The 20811-nt window shown below is 44.8% G+C and overlaps 3 protein-coding genes across 3 annotated transcripts; all 3 read left to right on the top strand.

Annotated features, from left to right (window-relative positions):
• Positions 1 to 384: 384 nt before the first annotated feature.
• Positions 385 to 6259, top strand: klb (klotho beta). The gene is made up of 6 exons (XM_040172504.2): positions 385 to 1698; positions 3002 to 3515; positions 3607 to 3875; positions 3960 to 4216; positions 4370 to 5301; positions 5698 to 6259. The coding sequence occupies exons 1-6, from the start codon at positions 934 to 936 to the stop codon at positions 6111 to 6113; spliced, it is 3153 nt and encodes a 1050-aa protein (XP_040028438.2). The 5' UTR covers positions 385 to 933; the 3' UTR covers positions 6114 to 6259.
• A 592-nt stretch (positions 6260 to 6851) lies between these two features.
• ube2ka (ubiquitin-conjugating enzyme E2Ka (UBC1 homolog, yeast)) lies at positions 6852 to 10533 on the top strand. Its single transcript, XM_040172540.2, has 7 exons — positions 6852 to 7210; positions 7829 to 7922; positions 8045 to 8103; positions 8231 to 8313; positions 8593 to 8692; positions 9137 to 9265; positions 9369 to 10533. Exons 1-7 carry the CDS (start codon positions 7148 to 7150, stop codon positions 9441 to 9443), a joined length of 603 nt encoding a protein of 200 aa, XP_040028474.1. The 5' UTR covers positions 6852 to 7147; the 3' UTR covers positions 9444 to 10533.
• Positions 10534 to 11667: 1134 nt separating this feature from the next.
• LOC120816863 (neuronal acetylcholine receptor subunit alpha-9-II) lies at positions 11668 to 15407 on the top strand. Its single transcript, XM_040172531.2, has 6 exons — positions 11668 to 11925; positions 12495 to 12640; positions 13189 to 13343; positions 13582 to 13762; positions 13922 to 14273; positions 14468 to 15407. Exons 1-6 carry the CDS (start codon positions 11817 to 11819, stop codon positions 15253 to 15255), a joined length of 1731 nt encoding a protein of 576 aa, XP_040028465.2. The 5' UTR covers positions 11668 to 11816; the 3' UTR covers positions 15256 to 15407.
• Positions 15408 to 20811: the final 5404 nt, after the last annotated feature.

Here is a 20811-nt window from a genome sequence, read left to right as displayed (position 1 = left end):
GTCTTTAATGAAGAAGGATGAGGAAGGGGCTCTTTGTTTTTACTTGATCGTGAGGCTTTATTAAGGGCAAACGTGTGTGCAGACAGACAGATGGACAATCACACACACTTCCCAGAATGTTTTTAGTCGAGCAGCTCTGCTGTTTACTCTGGTCAGTCACTGTTACTCACTGTTACAAATTGAATAAGGTGATATGAGCTGGTGTCACTGTTCTCACCTGCCTTGGTTCTGATCAAATCTGGGAAGCAGCTTCTGGCCACGAGACAACCAAAAACCGCCTGTTTTCGGCTACACGAGGTAAAAAAAATCCATTTAAGTGAAATGTGAAATGTATTATTTTTCATCACTGAAAACTTCAAGAGATAAAAATCGGTAAGTGTTTGTTGTAAATGAGGACCACGATGTGAACTACTTCTTAGTTATGGAGCTCAGTTCAGAGTACAAGCTAATTATTGACACAACGCTTTTTACTGCAATCAACAGCATGTTTTGAGCTTTGTCCTCAGAAACGGCTCAGGAATATCCTCTTTAAGCGTTGACCCGCTCTTTTAAATTGTTTTATTTTTCTTCTTTCTTCTTTCTTCTTTTTCATAACATGGCAATACAATTGAAGCAATTCTGGAAGGAAAAGAAGCGTCTTAAAGTGTGGCATGAGGATATGAGTCAAGCTTTGTGTGGACATTATGCGGTAGGGAGGAGCTGAGCGGGAGCACAAGTAACCCGAGGGAGAGATAGGGAAGCCTGACCAGGTTGTCAGATGGATTCTGCAGCGCCTTGAAGCTTCAGACTCTCTCCTGGATGTGATTACTCTTCACCATAATGGGGTTTTTTATTTCCTCAAGAGGATTTACAATATCGAACAGAGCCGTTGCTGTGACTGACACCAGCTCCTGCCTTTAAGTGGATTTCTGAATCAAGATCGACTCCTTCAGTATGCTGAACCACCCTTTCACTCCCACTGCAAAGTACCTCTTACTCTGCCTCCTGTTGTTGTCCCTTGGTTGGGAAAAGGCAGCCTGCTCTCTTGGAGACGGCAGGAAGATTTGGCAGCAGCCCAAGCCGGACTCCATCATCAAAGACCGGTCTTTCCTTCATGATACTTTCCCTTCGGGGTTCCTTTGGGGGTCAGGGACGTCTGCCCTCCAGACAGAAGGGGCCTGGGATCGGGAGGGGAAAGGCCCGTCCATATGGGACCATTTCACCCACTCCAATATCAGTGATAAATTGGCACCCGAGACGGCCAATGTGGCTAGTGACAGCTACCCTCACTGGGACAAAGATGTGGAGGCACTGGAGTATTTAGGCGTAAGATCGTACTATTTCTCTCTCTCCTGGCCCAGACTCTTCCCCGATGGAAACGCTAAAAGTCGGCCAAACAAAGCTGCCGTGGAGCATTACAGCCGTCTCATAGAGAGGCTCCTGGAGAAGAGAGTTGAGCCCATTGTCACCCTCTATCACTGGGACCTGCCACAAGTCCTGCAGGAGCACTATGGAGGCTGGAAGAATGAGTCCATAGTGGAACTGTTTGAGGACTACGCTGCCTTTTGTTTCGACACATTTGGGAGCCGCGTCAGGTACTGGCTCACATTGCATAATCCGTATCTGGTGGCTGTGCAGGGCTATGGGACAGGTGTGCACGCTCCTGGAGAGAAGGGGGGTCCCGCTGGCTTTCTCACTGTGGCTCACAACCTGATCAGGGTAAGTAAAACGAGTCTAGATTTAATTTCTCTGGAAACACCGCCAAAGAACACTAAAACATATGTCCAATAACCACTGTGGTATGTGTACATATACATATATTTATTTGGTACTTATGTGTTACTACCTATTTTTATTTTATTTATTTATTTTTTACCATGTATCAAGATACATCGTAATGTGCACTGTCCACTTTGCTGACGCGATCCTGTGAATTTCCCCACTGTGGGACTAATAAAGGAATGTCTTCTCTTATCTTCATACTGTGCTTCATCTGCCTTGACCGTGGGCGGCAGAACTTATAGAGAATTTCTCTAATCATATTGACTGTCTGTAAACTTTGAACCTCTCCTGCAGTTGTATCAGTTAATGATGGTTGTGCATGTTTGCATCCACAAGACAACAGAAAGTGACGCAAGTACAGACTGCACCAGTGATCAGATATTTCAATGCTATAGATCTAAATCATTAATTTATCACATTGACATAAGTCATGTAGTGACGTCCAAAGCCTTGATGCTGATCTTTTTATTTGATCTTTTATATGACCGTAGTCATATTTCATTTCGACCGGTATGTGCTCAGTAAATAGAACACTTCAAGAGACATTACGGTCAAGGTCCACCACATCAGCACTTCTGTGCTGGAGCGTAACACTGTAACAGGAAGTAATGGAGATATGCCTTATTAATATTCACTCAAACTGTTTTAGTCTAGGACAGTTAGCAGCATGCACATCGTTTGAGCAAATACTGATTCTCTGGTACCCTAGAGATTCTTTTCATAATTATGCTATAACTTCCCCTAAGGAAGTTATGTATTAGGCCCCATATATTTAGTGCTTATTTATTTGTGAATATGAAAAGCATGAACAACTTTGAAAATGTTGTGTCAAATCAAGGCAGACGTGTGATTGTCACTTTATTTAAGGCAAATCTGGATCAATAAGTATAGCTTCATATATATATATGTATATACATATATATATATATATAAAATAAATCCAGATGTCAGTGCAGCTGTGGGGGAGATTTGCACTCTCTGTGTGCTTTTTTAAAAGTATGATAGATTTTTTCCAGCAGAGATGTTGTTATGATATCAGGAAAATAACACTATTATAGTGCCGGTTATCTATTTAACTGAAGCTAAATGTTATCTTAGCCGTCATGCATTCTATTATTTACAAATGTATTTCTCCTGTTATAGCATATTAAATGTCTTCCGTGAAAATTGTATGTTCTATAATTGGGTTATGAACTGCAGCAGAGTGCATCACAATAATTGTGTCTTCTATGATTTTCAGGCGCACGCCAAAGCATGGCACACCTACAACACCCACTTCCGTCCGGCTCAGAATGGAAAAGTCTCTATTGTTTTGGGGTCCCACTGGGTTGAGCCTCAAAGGGGCCGAGCCACAGTCACAAACATTGAGCTCTGCCAGCAGTCAATGGAGGCTTCCCTCGGCTGGTTTGCCAACCCCATTTTTGGTGATGGGGACTACCCAGTCTCTTTAAAAACGAAGTACGGGGGCCTCTTGCCCACATTCTCTCCTGAGGAAAAACTCTGGGTGAAGACAACAGCTGATTTCTTTTCCCTGTCCTTTGGGCCTAACAACCTCCGTTTGGACCGGGGCCTGATCCAGTACGGGCAGACCGTGACCCCCGACCTGAGGCGCATACTGGGCTGGATAAAGCTGGCGTATGGGGACCCAAAAGTGCTTGTGACAGAGGGGGGCTGGTTTTCTGAAGCCAGTGTAGGAAAGGAGGACACAGTGGCCATTTACCTGATGAAGAGGTTCATCAACCAGGTCCTGCAAGGTAAGACAATATGTGCAACTGACAAAAAATGAACAATTAAGACATTAAATTATTATTTTTTTCACTTTCACTACTGTCTTTTCTTTCAAAGCCATCAGGTTTGATGGGGTGCAGGTGTTTGGGTATTCTGCCTGGTCCCTTGTGGATGGATTTGAGTGGAATTATGGCTACACTGTTAGGCGAGGCCTATTCTACATTAATTTCAACGAACCGAACCGAACCAGGACCCCTAAGACCAGTGCTCAGTACTACCGGCGCGTTGTGAGTGACAACGGTTTCCCCAGCGACGAAACCTCCAGCCGGATCACCGGCCGCTTCCCCTGTGACTTTCACTGGGGGATTGCTGACTCCACTATACAGGTAAGAAGCGAGACAAAGTAAGCTAAATCATTTACCTGTATTTACCATAATATCATTTGATATTTTTTTCTTTTTCCTTTGTAGGTCCAGTTCTACCCTTTCTCACCACAGTTTACTGACCCCCATTTGTACAGCTGGAACGTGACAGGAGACGGATTGTTGCGTCGGGTCCCTGGGGTGAAGATGCAAACCAGACGAGCCCAGTGCACCGACTACTTGGCCATCCGTGGTCATCTCCGCCTGTTTGAGTCCACCGGGGCCTCTCATTACCGCTTTGCTCTCAACTGGTCTCTGATTTTACCCCAGGGAGACCTCTCTAATGTGAACACTGAAGCTCTGAGGTAGAAACAACAACAAAAAACACCCAAACATGGACGGTTTTCCCACATTCAGCCTATTTTACGCAACACATTTTAACATGATGTTTAATTACCTCTCTCTTGTCTACCCTCATTAACTGCGGATTCCATTTTCTTGTTTCAAATTTTAAAAAGGTACTACCGCTGCGTTCTGTACGAGCTCAAGAGGTTGAACCTGGAGGCTGTGGTTATTCTCTACCACCCCACTCACAGATCTCCTCATCTAGGTTTGCCCGGGCCACTGCAGGCCTCTGGCGGTTGGCTGAACTACAGCACCGTGGAGGCCTTTCAGGAGTATGCAGCACTCTGCTACCAGCAGCTGGGGTCCTGGGTTCCATACTGGATCACCGTTAATGAGCCCAACAGACTGATAGACATTTATTCCAGTTGGAAAGAGAAGCATCAGGCGGCTCATAACCTTCTTCTGGCTCACGCTAAAGCCTGGAGGCTGTACGAGAGGGAACACTCGGCTCGCCAGGGAGCACTGGTATCACTTGCTTTACACGCCGACTGGGTTGAACCCGCGAACCCCTTCCTTGACTCCCATACAGCAGCAGCACAGAGGTTCCTTTTGTTTGAGCTTGGTCGGTTCTTAGACCCGTTGCTTGGGACCAGATATAAGGAGAAGCACAGCAACGTGGACTATCCCGAAGAGATGAAGGCATATCTGGAGGAGAGAGCTGGAGTAATGGGCCTCCCCGGATCCCCTCTTCCTACCTTTACTGAGGCTGAGATGAAGGAGCTCAGAGGGACATTGAGTTTTATCGCTCTGAATCATTTTACCACCCGCTTGGTCGCTCCATATCTCCACACACCAGACAATTTTCAGCGGAAACAACCTCCTGATCATGGCTGTCTGATCCTTTCGGATCCCACCTGGCCCTCCTCCAGCCTGGGGCAGGCTCTAGTACCCCGGGGCCTGCGGAAGATGCTGAACTGGGTGAGCCAGAGATATGGAGGCGCTCTGCCTATCATTGTCACAGCCAGTGGGGTGGATGATCAGGCTCCTGTGGAGGACAAACTCAGGCAACACTTTCTCAAGAGTTATCTGCAGGAGGCATTAAAAGGTGATGTGCTTTTCAGAACCTACAACTCACCTCACATCAATAGTGGCCCTCATTGAACCAGAGTGTTTAGCGTAGCCGTTGTTCAGTAGTCATGATGTTGAGACCCAAAGGGCACTGCAGGTTTTATGACCATATTGACTCCTACTATAAAAACCCAGATGTAATGAGAAACTAGGAGGATCATAAAAAACAGAGAGAGGAGAGAGGGAGAGAGTTGTGTCACTTAGCTCAGCAGTTTAGTACATGTTCTTTTCTAACATAACATTCGGCATGTAAACATTTGTTTTTTTTATTATTAGTTATTCAAAGTAAATCTCATATCTCTTAAGGAGGAAGAAGAAGTTGAGACTGGATGAATGGTTACTTACTTAACTCCTGTATTCTATTTGTCTCTAGCTCGCCAATTAGATAGAGTCAACCTGCAGGGCTTCTACGTGTGGAAACTGCAAGATCGACATGCCCCCCAGTTTGGCCTCTTCACTTCAACCCACCATCAATCTAAGGCCAAAGCCTCTATCGCAATCTACAGAGAGATCATCACTCATGGTGGTTTCCCTGAAGATAGAACCACGCAAACCTGCCGGTCTAGTGAGCTGCATGTACGTTGTTCTGTATGTGCATGGATGTTCAGGCACAAGGCAATGTTGGTCTTTGCAGGTCTCATCATAATTACAGCCGTGACGTTGGCAGCACTTGTCGTCTTTGTCATCATCACCAAGAGAAACCAGACAAGAGGCAGAGGGAGGAGGGTGAAGAGGTGGAGAAAAAGGGAAGGAGTCGCTGTATGCTTATGTCCACCTGTTAAGTGCTAACTGTAGAGACATTGATCCGTAACGTATAGCACTCATACTGTATGTGGCTCATTGACATTGTCTGGTCCAATGATGTATGTATCTGTGCTTGTAACAAATGTGTGATCAGTTTACCAACAATTACTGTAAAAATCTATCTATCACTATCTTCTTCTCTTTCATTGTAAAAATGTGTTATTCCTCCTTTAACTAATTGCTTACCTTACTTATGTCAGAAATATGTCGATGCCGTGGTTCTGGTATTGGTATTCTGGAGTCAGTGAGGTGTTTGAATAATTTGGATACTACTTCTAAATGTGTTCTTACCGGAAATGAGTGTGAACCTCCGCGAGACCAGGACGCCCCCTAGCGTCACACTGTAGAAACAAGGATCTGTCTTTTGTTCATTTTCTTTTGAGAAAATACCAAAAGGTACTGTGACTGATTCTTCAATTGATACATACTTTGGACTTGAAAGCTGCGAATCAGAACGGAGTTGTCTAACTTAATTCTGTGGGATTTTGGACAATCTGTGAATGACTATATGTAAACCGATAGCCGTTGTATGAAAACCTGTTTACCTGTTCTCAAATCACTGCATTTAAAGTCTAAAATGTCAAACAAACCCCGTTTTTGCCAAAATGCACCACACACGTGAACATATGGTTTCAAAGATCTAACGTTAAAAAAAAAACCATAACAACAACAACAATAATGATAAATTACTCATCCCCAGACCAGCCAATGGGAGAAGGCGTCTGGGATGGCAATACAGGTCACGTGACCACCTCTCCTCTAGACTGCATGCAGTTTAGTATTAAAATGTTTCCAGTACGACCAACCGTTGTGTTGTGACACATTTGAGATGATCGATACACGTTCTGCTACTTTAACAATTATAACATCAGATCGATAACCGGGACCGAGGGCGCTCGCGGTGAACAGCGTGGCAGCTGAGAATTTTGGAGGTTGAATCCTAAAAAGAAAGAAGAGCTACTGTAGGCAGGACGAGCTACGGCGGCGAGGGCCCAACCGGACGAGAACACGGGGGAACCATGGCCAACATCGCAGTTCAGAGGATAAAACGGGAATTCAAGGAGGTGCTCAAAAGTGAAGAGGTCGGTTGTCCCGTTTAAAGGGGTTAATGTCGCTGCTTTCCTCGTTTATTTGACTACGAGGCTGAACGTTACTGACGCGTCGCTGGCTGTTGGCTTTCTGATCAGCGGCTAACGGCTAGCTGCGGCTAGCTGCATCCGACTGGGCAGAGCACCGCCTTCACAAACGGATACTTACGCTAGCTATTAATATGCCCCTGGGGGTGGAGGGGGGTGGGTAGTCAAATATAAAGGCGTCCCGGTTCTTGGCAAGTTTGTGGAGGCATTAATAGCTCGAATTCATGTTGCTAACGCAGCTCGGCTAGCTCATCATGCCTCTACCGTTGGTAACCAGGCTGTCTGTGTCAGCGAGGATACATTGGTGGGATCCGCATGAACTACTATAGGTAGTTCATGCGGATCCCTCCCTCACCCCCCCATCCCAGAGTACGTTAAAGGGACTATTATATTATATGCAGATGCGAGTGCCACAAGTTGAGGTCAACTCCGGGTAATGCTGCCGGGGTGTCAACTTTTGCTGCATCAGCAGCTTTGCGTTTGACAGCGAGCTAGCTTAACACTCTGCTGTCTGCTTGTCTGCTGAAGTTATGCTTTTTTGTGTGGCCTTTTTCCTTCTTTCAGACAAGCAAAAACCAGATAAAGGTGGATCTGGTGGATGAGAACTTCACAGAACTTAAAGGGGAGATAGCAGGACCACCCGACACACCATACGAAGGTGAGGGGTCTCATTCAAACACACAATAACCAATTTGTTTATGTGACAAACATTCATTTGCGTTACATACCAACTATTTCAAGAGGCTTTTACACTTTTACGTCACGATTGATTTCTTCCAGGAGGTAGATATCAACTAGAAATTAAAATTCCAGAGACGTATCCATTCAATCCACCAAAGGTACGGGATGCTTTACTCTCATTGTTACACTTAACCATCCGTTTCTTTGAGGACCGTGTCCTCAGAAAGTTTTCATTTACTCCACTTAATCCGCAAATGATTTCCTTCCATTTGTTGAATCTCTCAGGTGCGGTTTATCACAAAGATCTGGCATCCTAACATCAGCTCAGTCACAGGTGCAATATGTCTGGACATTCTTAAAGACCAGTGGTGAGTGAATGGGCGCCAGCATCCCTCAAATAACATTACACATCCATCATGACAAACTCCTCTAGTTGTGTGAGGGGGGGGGGGGGTTATTTATCCCAATCCCTGCTCACTTTGATACGATTTATTTAAACTATAGGCCCATTATCATGTTGCGCATTGCAAATATTCCACAGCCGCTCGGGTGCAGTAATTGAAACTTCAAGTACACACTTATTTACGTCAATGAAGACGGTTGAACTTCTTTTGTGTCACCGAACAGCTTCCTGCATGTTGTTTCAGGGCAGCAGCGATGACACTGAGGACAGTCCTCCTCTCGCTACAAGCCTTATTGGCTGCTGCAGAACCAGATGATCCACAAGACGCAGTGGTAGCCAATCAGGTGGGTCCGCGTGTTTCTTTGTGTTTTTCCTGTTTGATAGTTCTTTCTCATTTTTCAAGCATGTCTTCTACAAATTTGGATATTACAGTAATGTGGTTCTGGGAAATGTGTTATGCTCGTAAAGCCTTTAATTTAGATCAGGTTAATCTGTTTCTGTGTATGACTGCATTGTGCTTATTTTTAAGATGCATATACGTTAGTTGGTCCATGTTGAGTAATATCCAGGGCAGTGCTAGCAAAGGGAAAGTTGTATGTGAAGGCAGTTCACTGCTTGCCTGCTTTCCTTCATTGAAAAGATGAACCAACTTCATCTGGCTCTGAACGTTTCAGTGGCCTTAAAGTCCTGCAGATATTTCTTCTCATTGGAGAGCCACACACGCACAATGGTATTGACAGATCCCTCGCTAACCAACGGACTGTTGTTCTCCTTGGTTCCTGGCGCAGTACAAGCAGAACCCCGAGATGTTCAAACAGACAGCGAGGCTCTGGTCTCACGTTTACGCAGGCGCCCCCGTCTCAAGTCCGGAGTACACGCGCAAAATAGACAAACTCTGTGCCATGGGCTTTGAAAAAGTAGGTACCTCTAAAGTCTCCCCCCCCCACTACCCCACTGTACTGTGCATTGCTGAACTCTGCTGGAGAATAAAACCGTGCTTCTGAATGTTTCTCTACCCAGAATGCAGTTATAGTGGCGTTGTCGTCAAAGTCCTGGGACGTGGAAACCGCGACAGAGCTACTGCTCAGTAACTGAATCGTGGTGCCATCTTCCTCCTGATGCCTGCCCCACGCCCTCCTCAAACGCCCCCCCCCCCCCCCCTCTTCTGAGTTCCTGGAGCCCCCCCCCCCCATCCATCTCCTCTGTCTCCCTCCCTGATGATGACCTACGCTGTACAAAACTCCCAATCAGTCGCTCTGTGAGCTCTTATCTCTGGTTTCCTCAAGTTCATTCAACTCATTGATACAATCACAACTTCTGCCACACCTTCACCCCTTTTTGAAGCCAATTTCAGACCCCTCCCCCCACTCCCCCAGCTTTTCGGCTGTCAGCGGCTTATCCTTGCCTATGCAGTGCATTTACTTTCATTCGAGAGAACCATTTGTCGGAGCGACTCAAGCATTTCGAGGAGGGTCTTTTGGACCTGATCATTATTTACCGCCTGTTTTCTAAAGAGTGATTGATGCGTATCGCTTCATGGTTCAGTGTTCAATATCCCTCGATCACCCATGACATTCACAATCAATATTTTGAGGGAACTCTAAACTCTCACTCTGGGTCCCTTCAGAATCTTTATCTTGTGCCATCACCTGGGTTTTTTGGGGCACTACAGTGTTTTTTTTTTTTCTTCTTCTTTTTCTTTCAGATAGAATGTGGATATTCAAATCTATATGTTGTAAGGTAAATAAAGTGCACCGGGTAGCAATCAGTTACCAGGCACCGTGCAGGAAGAGGCTTGTTCTCTGTACAGGAACCAGGTGTCCCCGAGGCGTTCACGTTGTAGCCACACTCCATTTTCATGACATATTTCCCCTCTTCAACTGTCTGACCGATCCAAAGCACTCGCGCCTAACCCCAGCTTCAATCCCCACACCTGCTCTTCACATGGCTCATTTCCGTCCGTTTCCCTGCATTTTAACATTATTTTTATTTGCTTCTGGTCTCCTGCAGGAATACATTTAGATTCTTGTTTTTAAACAAACAAAGAAAAACATGTTCGCCAGTTGTACAAGCCGTGACAGGTCTGGATGGGAAAAATAGATATTGCATCATAACTACGCCAACAGATAAATATGTCAAAATGATTAATCTGTAAATAAAGATATTGAAGTCTGTGTAAATTAAACAGCCGTCTGTCTTCTCTGGGGCTTTTCTCCACTGGGATATTTTCCTCTTAATAGGAACAACCACAAACTACCTGGCACCGATATAATGTTCGATCAATACTTCTCCGGCGGTTCCTTTTTAAGTGTAACCTCGGTCACAATATTGATCAATATCTAAAACAAACTACGGTGAAGCACAAAATTGGTAAGACCGGCAGAAGTCGATCCTGTGGGAAATCACGTTGCCGGTGAAAAGGGAGCAAGCAAACCCATTGATGGGACGAATGTGCACTCGGGAATGAATTATCGGCCTTTCTAGCACCTACATTAGTACTTTTGACTCGCAGTTATGTATTATTCCTGCTTCAGCGAACAACATTTTTTTGTTGTGTTGTGCGTTTAGAGCGATGACAGGGAAGTGATGAAGGCTCTTATGTTCAGACCACCTTGCTCATGCTGAGAATGAGCACAATAACAGATGGCTGCCTGGTGGCATGTTGTTCCATGCTGAACCCTGCCAAGAATACAATATCTGCCAATGTTCAGATCACTGCCTGAATGCTCTCACCAAACCGGTGAAAAGCTGCCATTGCTGCATTGAAGTAGTGAAGATCTATTAAAGGGCTTCAGAGAGTATCGATATGGATTTAACTGAATATCACCTGCTTCACGCCAGACAAGCCCGTAGTTTCCCAGTACAGGTATCCCAATTGACAAAAGCTCATGTTATGTCCCTCCCCTCGCGTATCTCTCCAACCATCTTCAGTTCCCCTCCGTTAAAGATCATGCTAACTGGCTCCTCTGATGGGATCATCTGGTAAAACGCAGACCAAATGAATGAACTTGTAGCCTTATGCGGGTTGAAGGTTTCACGGGACTGATTTCTCTCATGCCCTGCATACCTTGGGTACCTTTCGTCCAGGGCGCTGTAGACAAGTTCTTGTAGGCAGCCGTTTTAAATGCATTCTAGAACGTACCTTCACTTCAACTCCATAACACCAGCGTGTTTGCTTGGCTGTACGTTGAAGGAGCAGGTCGGCGGCTCACTCAGCGGCACCGGTTTGACGGCCATCTGAATAGGCCGGTGTGTGTGTGTGTGGCGAGGCGATGACTCGTGGGCATCCTGTTTCTCTCTGTGTGCCGCTGCTGCTATACGATACGCCGGAGTTTTATTCCTTGTCTCGGTGTGCAGAGAGACGCGCGGCCTCTCCCGCCAAGCAGGTTACAAGCATGCGTGACCGCCAAGGCGGTCAGATGAGCTGGAGTTGGATCGAAAGGGGAACCATGTAGGCCTGAGGAGGGAATGAAGCCAAAGGGCTGCCGGATCGGTGGTCGAATTTACCTTTTTATTCGTCTCGCAGGTGTAAGGAACATGATTCCAATAATGTATCTGGTGTTGCTGCTTCCTGAGGGTGAGTCCAACACACATGCTTGCAGAAATAAATATCTTAATGCTGTTGTTAATTAGTTAGAGGGAATGTGATGTTTTTGACGTGTTTGCTTATGAAAGATGTATATCATCGATATTCATCAATACACAATGTTTATCAATGTTAAATGCGTTGCAGTGCGCGTAATTACGTACAAATCGCTGTGCCTTTCAAATTGAGAGCAGTTATGCCGATTTTTTTAATGTTGTTTTCAAACCTCCGTGCAAGAAATTTAATTAAAGTGAGATGTATGTTTTTGTTATAAAGCCCTAAACCCCATTTAACCCAGTTTCCACATTGCTTGTGGGGCGTTCTCTCAAGAATTCATTAAGGGGGATTGGAATTGCACAAAAAAACACTTTATCATAGTTAGAACATTTAGTGGTCATATGATATATAGTATTAGTTTGACATTGAAAAAAGATTTGGGAAAAGATAAATAATAAACATTCATAACAGTTTCACAGATTAATTGAAAGACACAAATTATTATTACAAGGTGCTAGGGAGGCTTTATTAAAAGAGACGATGATCACATGTTCCCCCTGCAGTGACTCAATCGGCTCAAGGTCAATATGCCCACAAGCTTCTGAATGATTTGATGGAGAATTATTCCAGCGCTCTGCGGCCGGTCGAGGACACGGACCGAGCCCTCAACGTCACCTTACAGATCACCCTCTCTCAGATCAAAGACATGGTGGGTGGCTCCATTCTCAAATCTTATTACCAAGTGCTCATCTTCTGTAAAGTTCTTATTTTTTATTTAACCCTTGTTTATTATAATGTTGCATAATGATTAATATGTCTCCAAAGATGACTTTCGACAACAACTTAATTGAGCTAAAAATACTACCTATGCAGAAGAATCCATCGTGCATATTTCAACATTGTTTCGATGGCTAACTGAGGACTATTTTCCGAAGGCTCATCTATCCTCACCGCTCCAGTCCCAATTATCACAATAATGTCAACCAGTTACTCAGCTGGCTCCGGTTTCTGTTCAGGTTCATTGTTGCCCCCCCGCCAGGTCCTCCACCTGATACAGGCAGACGGGTCTGGATTTCAGCTGTTGGGATCATTTAAACCCCTTGTAACGCTCATAGGCAGAGCCACAGAGAAATGAGAAGGAGACTCTTTAAGCTTCTGTATCCAACATGCATTTATAGGTTTACATGTGTGTGTGTCTTTCCTCATTGTTGACTGTGTGTGTGTGTGTGTGTGTGTGTGTGTGTGTGTGTGAGAAAGGATGAGAGGAACCAGGTGCTGATTGCCTATCTGTGGATCAGACAGACGTGGCATGATGCTTACCTGAAGTGGGATAAAGAGGACTATGATGGACTGGAGGTGATCCACATCCCCAGCAGCCTTGTGTGGAGGCCCGACCTGGTCCTCTATAACAAGTATGCCGTACGGCACACAAATTGAAATCGATTTTCCCCTTTTCCGCACAAAATATATATTTAATGTAGGAATAAGATCACAAATGCACAAACTGTCCATATCCATACGCACTAAGTTACCAGTTTATCGAGCTAATAGAGTCCAGTACAAAAAACTCAAACTAATACAACACACGGTAGACACCATTTAACCAAATAACGCATGACTTGTCAATTTGTATCAACTCTCCTCCTCCAGAGCCGACGATGACTTCTCAGGGCCGATGGACACCAACGTGAGGCTGCGCTACAATGGAGAGATAACCTGGGATGCTCCTGCCATCACCAAGAGCTCCTGTGTGGTGGACGTCTCCTACTTCCCCTTTGACAGCCAGGAATGTAACCTGACTTTTGGGTCATGGACCTACAACGGCAACCAGGTCCGTAGAATAACCGTTGCACCCTTGTGATCGGCCAGTTTGAAAAACAGATAAAACACAGATTTCCTCTTTCTGCGGCCATGCAAAAGTGTGTAGATACATTTGCTGAATTTTCTGGATTGCGCTGTGAAATCTACCCATCCGTCACCTTGATTCCAGGTGGACATCATAATGGGCATGGACAGCGGGGACCTGTCCGACTTTGTGGAAAATGTGGAGTGGGAGTGCCATGGGATGCCGGCCACCAAGAACGTCATCATGTACGGCTGCTGCTCCGACCCGTACCCAGACATCACCTACACCGTGCTCCTGCAGCGCCGCTCCTCCTTTTACATCTTCAACCTCCTCCTCCCCTGCTTCCTCATATCCTTCTTGGCTCCGCTGGGCTTCTACCTGCCCGCGGACTCCGGGGAGAAGGTGTCCCTCGGGGTGACCGTTCTTCTGGCTCTCACCGTGTTCCAGCTGATGGTGGCGGAGAGCATGCCTCCCTCCGAGAGCGTCCCCCTTATAGGTGAGTGTCTGTTTAGGATTGTGTTGAAGCAGGTATGTAGGTGCCGCCTACATGCTGTGTAAAGATGCACGTTCTATGACACAGCCTCATGGAGCTGCTAGCATGGCTTTATATCGGAGTGAAATCCACACGGACAATAAAGTTCTAGGAGCAAACTTAGCTCCTGTTTGTTTCTGTCCCTCTCTGTTACACAGGGAAGTACTATATTGCCACTATGACCATGGTCACAGCCTCCACATCGCTCACCATCTTCATCATGAACATCCACTTCTGTGGCGCGGAGGCCAAACCAGTCCCCCACTGGGCCAAAGTCCTCATCATTGACTACATGTCCAAAATTTTCTTTGTTTATGAGGTGGGCGAGAACTGCGCATCTGCCTCCTCCTCCTCCTCCTCCTCCTCCTCTTCTCACTTCCCCCAGGATGACTTGTGTAACCAGCACCTTAACTCCCATATTCACGCTAATGGTAAACCAGGGAGCCACGCTAGCCGACAGGACTGGCAGGGTCACAAACACCCCAGACCGCAGACGCCCAAGCTGCAGCACCATCCCAGAGTGAAAGCCCAGCACCACATCACCCGAGAAGAGAGGAGCCATTTCTCCGGCGCCGCTCCGGGGAAATACGAAGGCTCTAATGGGAAAACCCCAGCGGGCGACTGCTGTAAAGAAGACCAGAAGGTCCCCGGCTACCGTGAACACCAAAAGCCTCCCTGCTGCCATGAAGACAAAAAGCCTCCACCGCCGGAAGGCCCCACGGTAACCTTCGGCCCCTGTGTATTCTGCAGCGGCTTCTCCGGTGGGGACACCAAGCTGGTGCGCAACGTGGAATATATCGCCAACTGTTTCCGGGAGCAGAGGGCCACGTGCGCCAAAGGGGCGGAGTGGAAGAAGATTGCTAAGGTGATGGACAGATTCTTCATGTGGATCTTCTTCATCATGGTCTTCCTCATGAGCATCCTCATCATCGGCAAAGCACCTTGAGGCTTTTTGAAAAGTATTTGGTCAAATACAAAAGTCAAAAGGGAATCTTTTTTTATAAACAGATATTTTGAAAAGTATATGGACTTTGAGCCTTTTACTTTATTGATAATAACAGTATAGTGATGTGAAAATAAACACATTTACCTTCACTGTATTGGCCATGTTCATGTATCACAGGCCCTATTGTTGAAAACTAAAACTAAAAAGGATTTCTTGCAAGTAACATTGTGGCTATTTCTCTCCCCATACAACGACCAACTCTACTGAAAGCACGCTGTAAATGTACAGCTTGATGCGATCCCCATCAATCCTGGCTGTTATGTACAGTTACTTCATCATCTGACCATCGACAACATGTAAGGGGATCTTCTATTAAGTTCAAATATGGCCAGTGGAGACAGCACATGTCTTATTCACAGCTTTGAAATCAGACTCCTGAGGTTGAGAGAGGCAGCGTTCGCGCGCACACGCAGAATCATTTCTCTGTTCAAAATCATCCAGTGAATTGTTAATGGGCGAGCTCTGCGTGAGGCAGCGCCGGGGCAGCGAGGGCGTAAAGTAATATCTCTCATCAATTATGTAACACAGCGAGGAGAGTCAGACACCCCCCTGTTACCAAAAAACTCTATGCCTGGAATTTGGAAGGTGTGTGGGGTGAAAAGGAAGGAAAAAGGAAGGAAAAAAGAAGAAAAGGAAACTGACCATTGTGGCTAACAGGAAGTGGAATGTTATGAAGATAAAAACATATAAAAAAAGATATTACCCAGATTCAAGTATTAGTATATTTATTTATCTGTGCATATTTACACTTCTACTTCTCAGCCAGGAAAATTGTACTTTCATTTAAAACATGTTTTGCATTAATAATTATGATGCATTGCTAAAGATTTTCTCTTTTCCGTGCATACTACTACACATAAACTAAAGACGTTAGCAAATGCAATAAACAGAAGATGCACAATAGGGTCTGAATACTAAAGATGAAGAAAGAAGAAAGAAAGAAAACAAGATTTTTAGGTAATTATCTTTCACTGACTGTTGACCGTGATACCTTATTTTCTCCATAGAGGGCGCTCTTCTCCCGCATAACATTCCGGAGGTGGATGCCTCTGAGTTCACTGATTGAAACTGCATGTGGCAAAGTCAGTGTACAACATCTGAGCCTCCCAATTATTCCCGCTGTCGTTTCATCTTCTACTCACAGATTATCTCTGCTGCAAAGTGAAAAAAGATGAATATGCTGTTCATTTGTCCTCCGTGTTATTGCATAGCAGAGGATTATACATCTTGCTCACTGGACTACCGTTATTTAAACTGGGGGAAAGATTTGAGAGTGAACTGAGTATAACATACAACATCTTTGAATTGCTCTGTTGTGCAGAAGTCATGCCAGCATACGGATCATTGTTTTTATCCTCTTTTCTAAAATAAAAAATGTTTATGCTTTAGAACAACGCCTAAGTCAGAATGTCTTAAATGATCTGTGTGAGGGAAGCCGACTGCATCGGTCTCCATTAGTGCCATGTGAGCCCCAAGGGGCACAGCAGGCTGTAATCGCCATCGGAGATCAGGAGAAGTGTGAACCGTGTCACGGGAGCAGGCGTACAGCAGCTCAGGCACTGAGGAAGAAGACTGCTGAGGAAATGATGCTTTACAAAATGATTATTGTTAGAAGCTTCATCTACCACCACTTAGATGTACAAACAAAGCAGGAAAATGAGTGCGATGACGATGTATTCAGCAGCGGGGGTCCTTTTACTCAATTACCGTTATCACCACCATTACTGAAGCACTTGTGGAATTATATAACACCACACATTACTATATATATATATATCCCTCTACAATGGCCCCTCTAAGAGCATATCTAAATGCCCAGAGGGGCCATTTTGCATAAATACTGCTTTCACTTGTCATTCCTTAAGTGGGCTACATTTCACTTGTGATAATTTGCCCACAATTGTAACACTGCTCTTAAATCACATTCCAATTGTTATTTTGGACTCTTGTTTTGGGCTTTGAAAGCATTTTGACAGAATGATCATTTACCCTCATTGCACAACAATGCTGGTAGTGGTCAGAGCTGGATTTTGGGGGACAAAAAACATGCCTGCACTATAACTTTAAATTTGTAGACGGGGCTACCTCTGCCCTTGTCTTTGGGATTTCCTTCATGCACCCTAGTTTTCATGAAACAGCAGCTGCAGGCAATCTGCAACTGCTGTGTGTGTAGCTGTCCATCAGTAATGTGTTACTTATTGACAGAAATAAGATGTCAGTGTTATTTACTGCTTTTTTAGTGCTGGAATAAATTATACTCAACTGCAAGGTACTAATGCTTTTGATTCCTTAATTGTTTTTATTAACTAATACTTGAATGTTTGCTGAATTTGATTGGATGGCCCTACCTAGGAAGTGTTCCACCAGCCACCATTGCTAAAGGGATAAGAAACATCTACTCAAAATAAGTCACATGCACATGCAAATTGTAAATTGGCTTATTTGAGGAAAATGCACTTTCTTGTTTCTTGTTCTTCTGAGTTTGTATCCTTATGGTTGAAATGCACTTATTGTAAGTCGCTTCCGATAAAAGCGTCAGCTAAATGACATGTAATGTAATGTAATGTAATTTAGAGATTATACTTCCCCAACATTATTTTGTCTTCACTTCCACAGGATGCCTTATTGACTTCACTGTCACTACTATTGTTAGTTTTATCAAGAACTTGAACCTCAGCCCTGTTTACAGAAAATGATCATTAAATTAACTTAAAATGTGGTTCTAAGTTTATTAGAAAAGCCAAATATCTTCCTTTTTTGTACAATAATCATCTTCAAGGTTTCAGCTGCAGTGGTAAGTTACAAACAGAAAAAAAACATGAGTTGCAAATACAATCGTTGGCCAGTTTACAGGAATATTGGCAGATATCTGGACCGGTCACATGATTCCTGATCTTCAGAGGGTTAAGCAGATAAAAATAAATATGTTATATCACAGTCCTTAATTACAGCTTTTATAATTGCACAGCAAATAGACAGAACATCATTGTCTCCCAAGAAGAGTGGCTTGGTGACGATTTCAGACGACTGATTGCCAACTTGCCTCGATCGAGTGCGTGTTTTGGTCACATGATAGATTCCCTCGGACTGCCTGTGTGAGGGAAATTGGGTGTAGATGAAATGACACAGCCTGGAAGCCAATGTTAATCTCCAGGTCCTCTTCCCACCAACAGCCTGACTCGTGGTGCAGAAATTGATTTGCAAGTGGAACACACACCCACTGCTTGCAGTCGCACGCAGACATGCACACACAAGACATATTTGTGCACCGGAAATGAGCTTAGGTCAGTTGCTAACCTAAAGAAGAAGTGCTTCAGCAGCAAAAGATACGCAGAACAAAATACCAATGAGCTCTGGTATTGATCTTGTGATTATAACTCTTATCTTCTTAAAAAAAGATGCTCAGTCAGTTCTGCATCGGTTACCGAGAGCGCCGACTTATCTATAAGTCGTTTGTCAATATGCACTGGGAGTTGGTGACGTTGACTCTCGTGGGGATTCAACATTTCATAGACAAAGGCGAAGCTGGAGTCGGCCCAATGACAAACATCAGAAGCGAAGCCTGCCCTTTTTCTGCATCCTCGTCTCTTTATTTGCATTGCTCATCTGATTTCTTTGACTTCTGTTGATCACTGAACCCAGAGACATTTCATGTTGTCACGGTTTAATTCCTCGCTGAACGGTCTTACGTTTTCTTGTCAGTGCTCGAAATGCAGTGCGGAGGTTATGAAGTTATGTAAATGTCTTTGCGTGTGAATTTGTAAATGGGTAAAAAAGTAGTTGACCTTGTTGCTGGCCATGAGAACCCGCCGACCAACCCCACCCAACCCCACCCTCCCCCCTTTCTCTCGCTCTTTCTGTTGGCTACTATTTCGTCCTTATTGTCCATGCTCAGCTGGGCTGCCAAACGCTCCAGAAAGGTTCTTTGGAGCACTTTGTGTTTTAGGACTTAGAGCGTGAAAGAGGGAAATACTTTTTTTTGTCCACCAGCCGTATGCTTCAGCAAATACACAATTGGACCGGTGTTCGACATGAAAGATAGATATTGCATTTAGTCCAAAGGCATAACTTATGGCATGTACCTTTTATTTTAGCTGTTATACTGATGTGCGATGGGGAGCGACGATGCCAAACCTTGTGAGACAAAGAACTGGCTGATGATTAGTGGAGCCTGCATTCAGGTCTGGCTCTTTGAAGAAGGATTTGTTTGACTGCAGTCACCATCAGTCACTGCTCATTGTTTAACCCCTGGATGAAAGCCAATAAACACACAACTACAACACTGGTCCCGCAGTGACTACTTGCTCCCGCTGATGTAGGATTTATTTCCCTTAAGACTGATTTGAAGAATCTCCTTTTCGTTTTCCACCTCCAAAGTCAAGATTTCTGATTTAATAAATTCGCTCTGGTCCCACCAGTAAAAAACCTGGCACTGTCTGCTGTGTAAAGACGTCTATTGTAGGTGATTTATAGCAGAATTTCCTCGCTGTTTTACTCCACCCGCTGCGTGTGATTTGTATCATGCGCTATGACCTCTACAGACTCGGCGTCCATGGCTCCCTCTGGGGTCTCTGCTACTCTGTGCACTGCATGGTTATCTCCTCGGGGCTTATCGGGCCTTCTGCAGTAACGACCGGTATCCTAAACCCCTTTGACCTGCACCTGCGATGACCGACACTGATGATGTGCTTTGTTTCTTCAATTAAAGATACGCCCTATGACATGCAAACATTTACACGTTTATCTTGCTGTTTGTGTGTATGTGGGCCAGGATGTAACTGCATGCAAAGGTGTGTGTGTGTGTGTTTCTTGCAATCTACCCAAAGTGTGTCTGGCTGTGATCCAGAGTGCGGATTGGCATGCTATGAGATGGTAGGAAAAGGTAACGGCAGTGTGTGCGGTTTCCATAGTGTCTCAGACGGGCCGGGCTTACCTCCTATTTGCAGCTTAGGACGTGTGCCTGTCAGGAATAAGAAGTACCAGAGAAGGCAACAATGTGTGTTGTACACGCGTACTGCACAAGCACTTAAAACAGTGGCTTCTCACACCTACACAAGCACCTCATTCCAACCTTGTAATTGCTTATCCGCAACCAAACAGTGGACCTGTCTCACAAACTTACTAGTAAAAAAATGTCTTTTTGCCCATTTCAAGTGTGCAATGAGCAAACGCTGCAGCACTGAGTGTATTTTGAAGCAGTTTCTTTAATCCTGACCACAATCGGATTGGGTTGCCCGCTCTCTGTCTCTCACATATTAGGAAGGAGAGCGCGCTGGTCCCAGGTTGAAATGTAAGTCTGCTTGTGCTTTTATGTGTGTTATTGAGAGAAGGCATCCTGTAGGCCAGCAAAACAGTTGCCGCCTTATTTTCATCCCCTCCATGGGGAGGAAAACACTCCATATTCAGGCCACATGGATATAGGATGGATAGAGTTAAGTTAAAACAAACTCTATAGTTAGAGCTACCTTTATAGTACTATAACTACTAAAAAGGTAA

Source organism: Gasterosteus aculeatus, chromosome 4, assembly GCF_964276395.1.
Source record: "Gasterosteus aculeatus chromosome 4, fGasAcu3.hap1.1, whole genome shotgun sequence".
Classification (NCBI taxonomy): Eukaryota; Metazoa; Chordata; class Actinopteri; order Perciformes; family Gasterosteidae; genus Gasterosteus; species Gasterosteus aculeatus.
Note: the sequence above shows the minus strand (reverse complement) of the source record. Positions and strands in the feature narration are given on the sequence as shown.

Bases quoted from the DNA above. Each gene is read 5' to 3' on its own strand.
- klb (XM_040172504.2), top strand. From the start codon at position 934: ATGCTGAACCACCCTTTCACTCCCACTGCAAAGTACCTCTTACTCTGC. The intron at 3,876-3,959 runs GTAAGAAGCGAG...TTTCCTTTGTAG, and splicing joins TTGCTGACTCCACTATACAG to GTCCAGTTCTACCCTTTCTC. The intron at 4,217-4,369 runs GTAGAAACAACA...AATTTTAAAAAG, and splicing joins GTGAACACTGAAGCTCTGAG to GTACTACCGCTGCGTTCTGT.
- ube2ka (XM_040172540.2), top strand. From the start codon at position 7,148: ATGGCCAACATCGCAGTTCAGAGGATAAAACGGGAATTCAAGGAGGTG. The intron at 7,923-8,044 runs GTGAGGGGTCTC...GATTTCTTCCAG, and splicing joins ACCCGACACACCATACGAAG to GAGGTAGATATCAACTAGAA. The intron at 8,104-8,230 runs GTACGGGATGCT...TGAATCTCTCAG, and splicing joins ATCCATTCAATCCACCAAAG to GTGCGGTTTATCACAAAGAT.
- LOC120816863 (XM_040172531.2), top strand. From the start codon at position 11,817: ATGAAGCCAAAGGGCTGCCGGATCGGTGGTCGAATTTACCTTTTTATT. The intron at 13,763-13,921 runs GTCCGTAGAATA...CCTTGATTCCAG, and splicing joins GGACCTACAACGGCAACCAG to GTGGACATCATAATGGGCAT. The intron at 14,274-14,467 runs GTGAGTGTCTGT...TCTGTTACACAG, and splicing joins CGAGAGCGTCCCCCTTATAG to GGAAGTACTATATTGCCACT.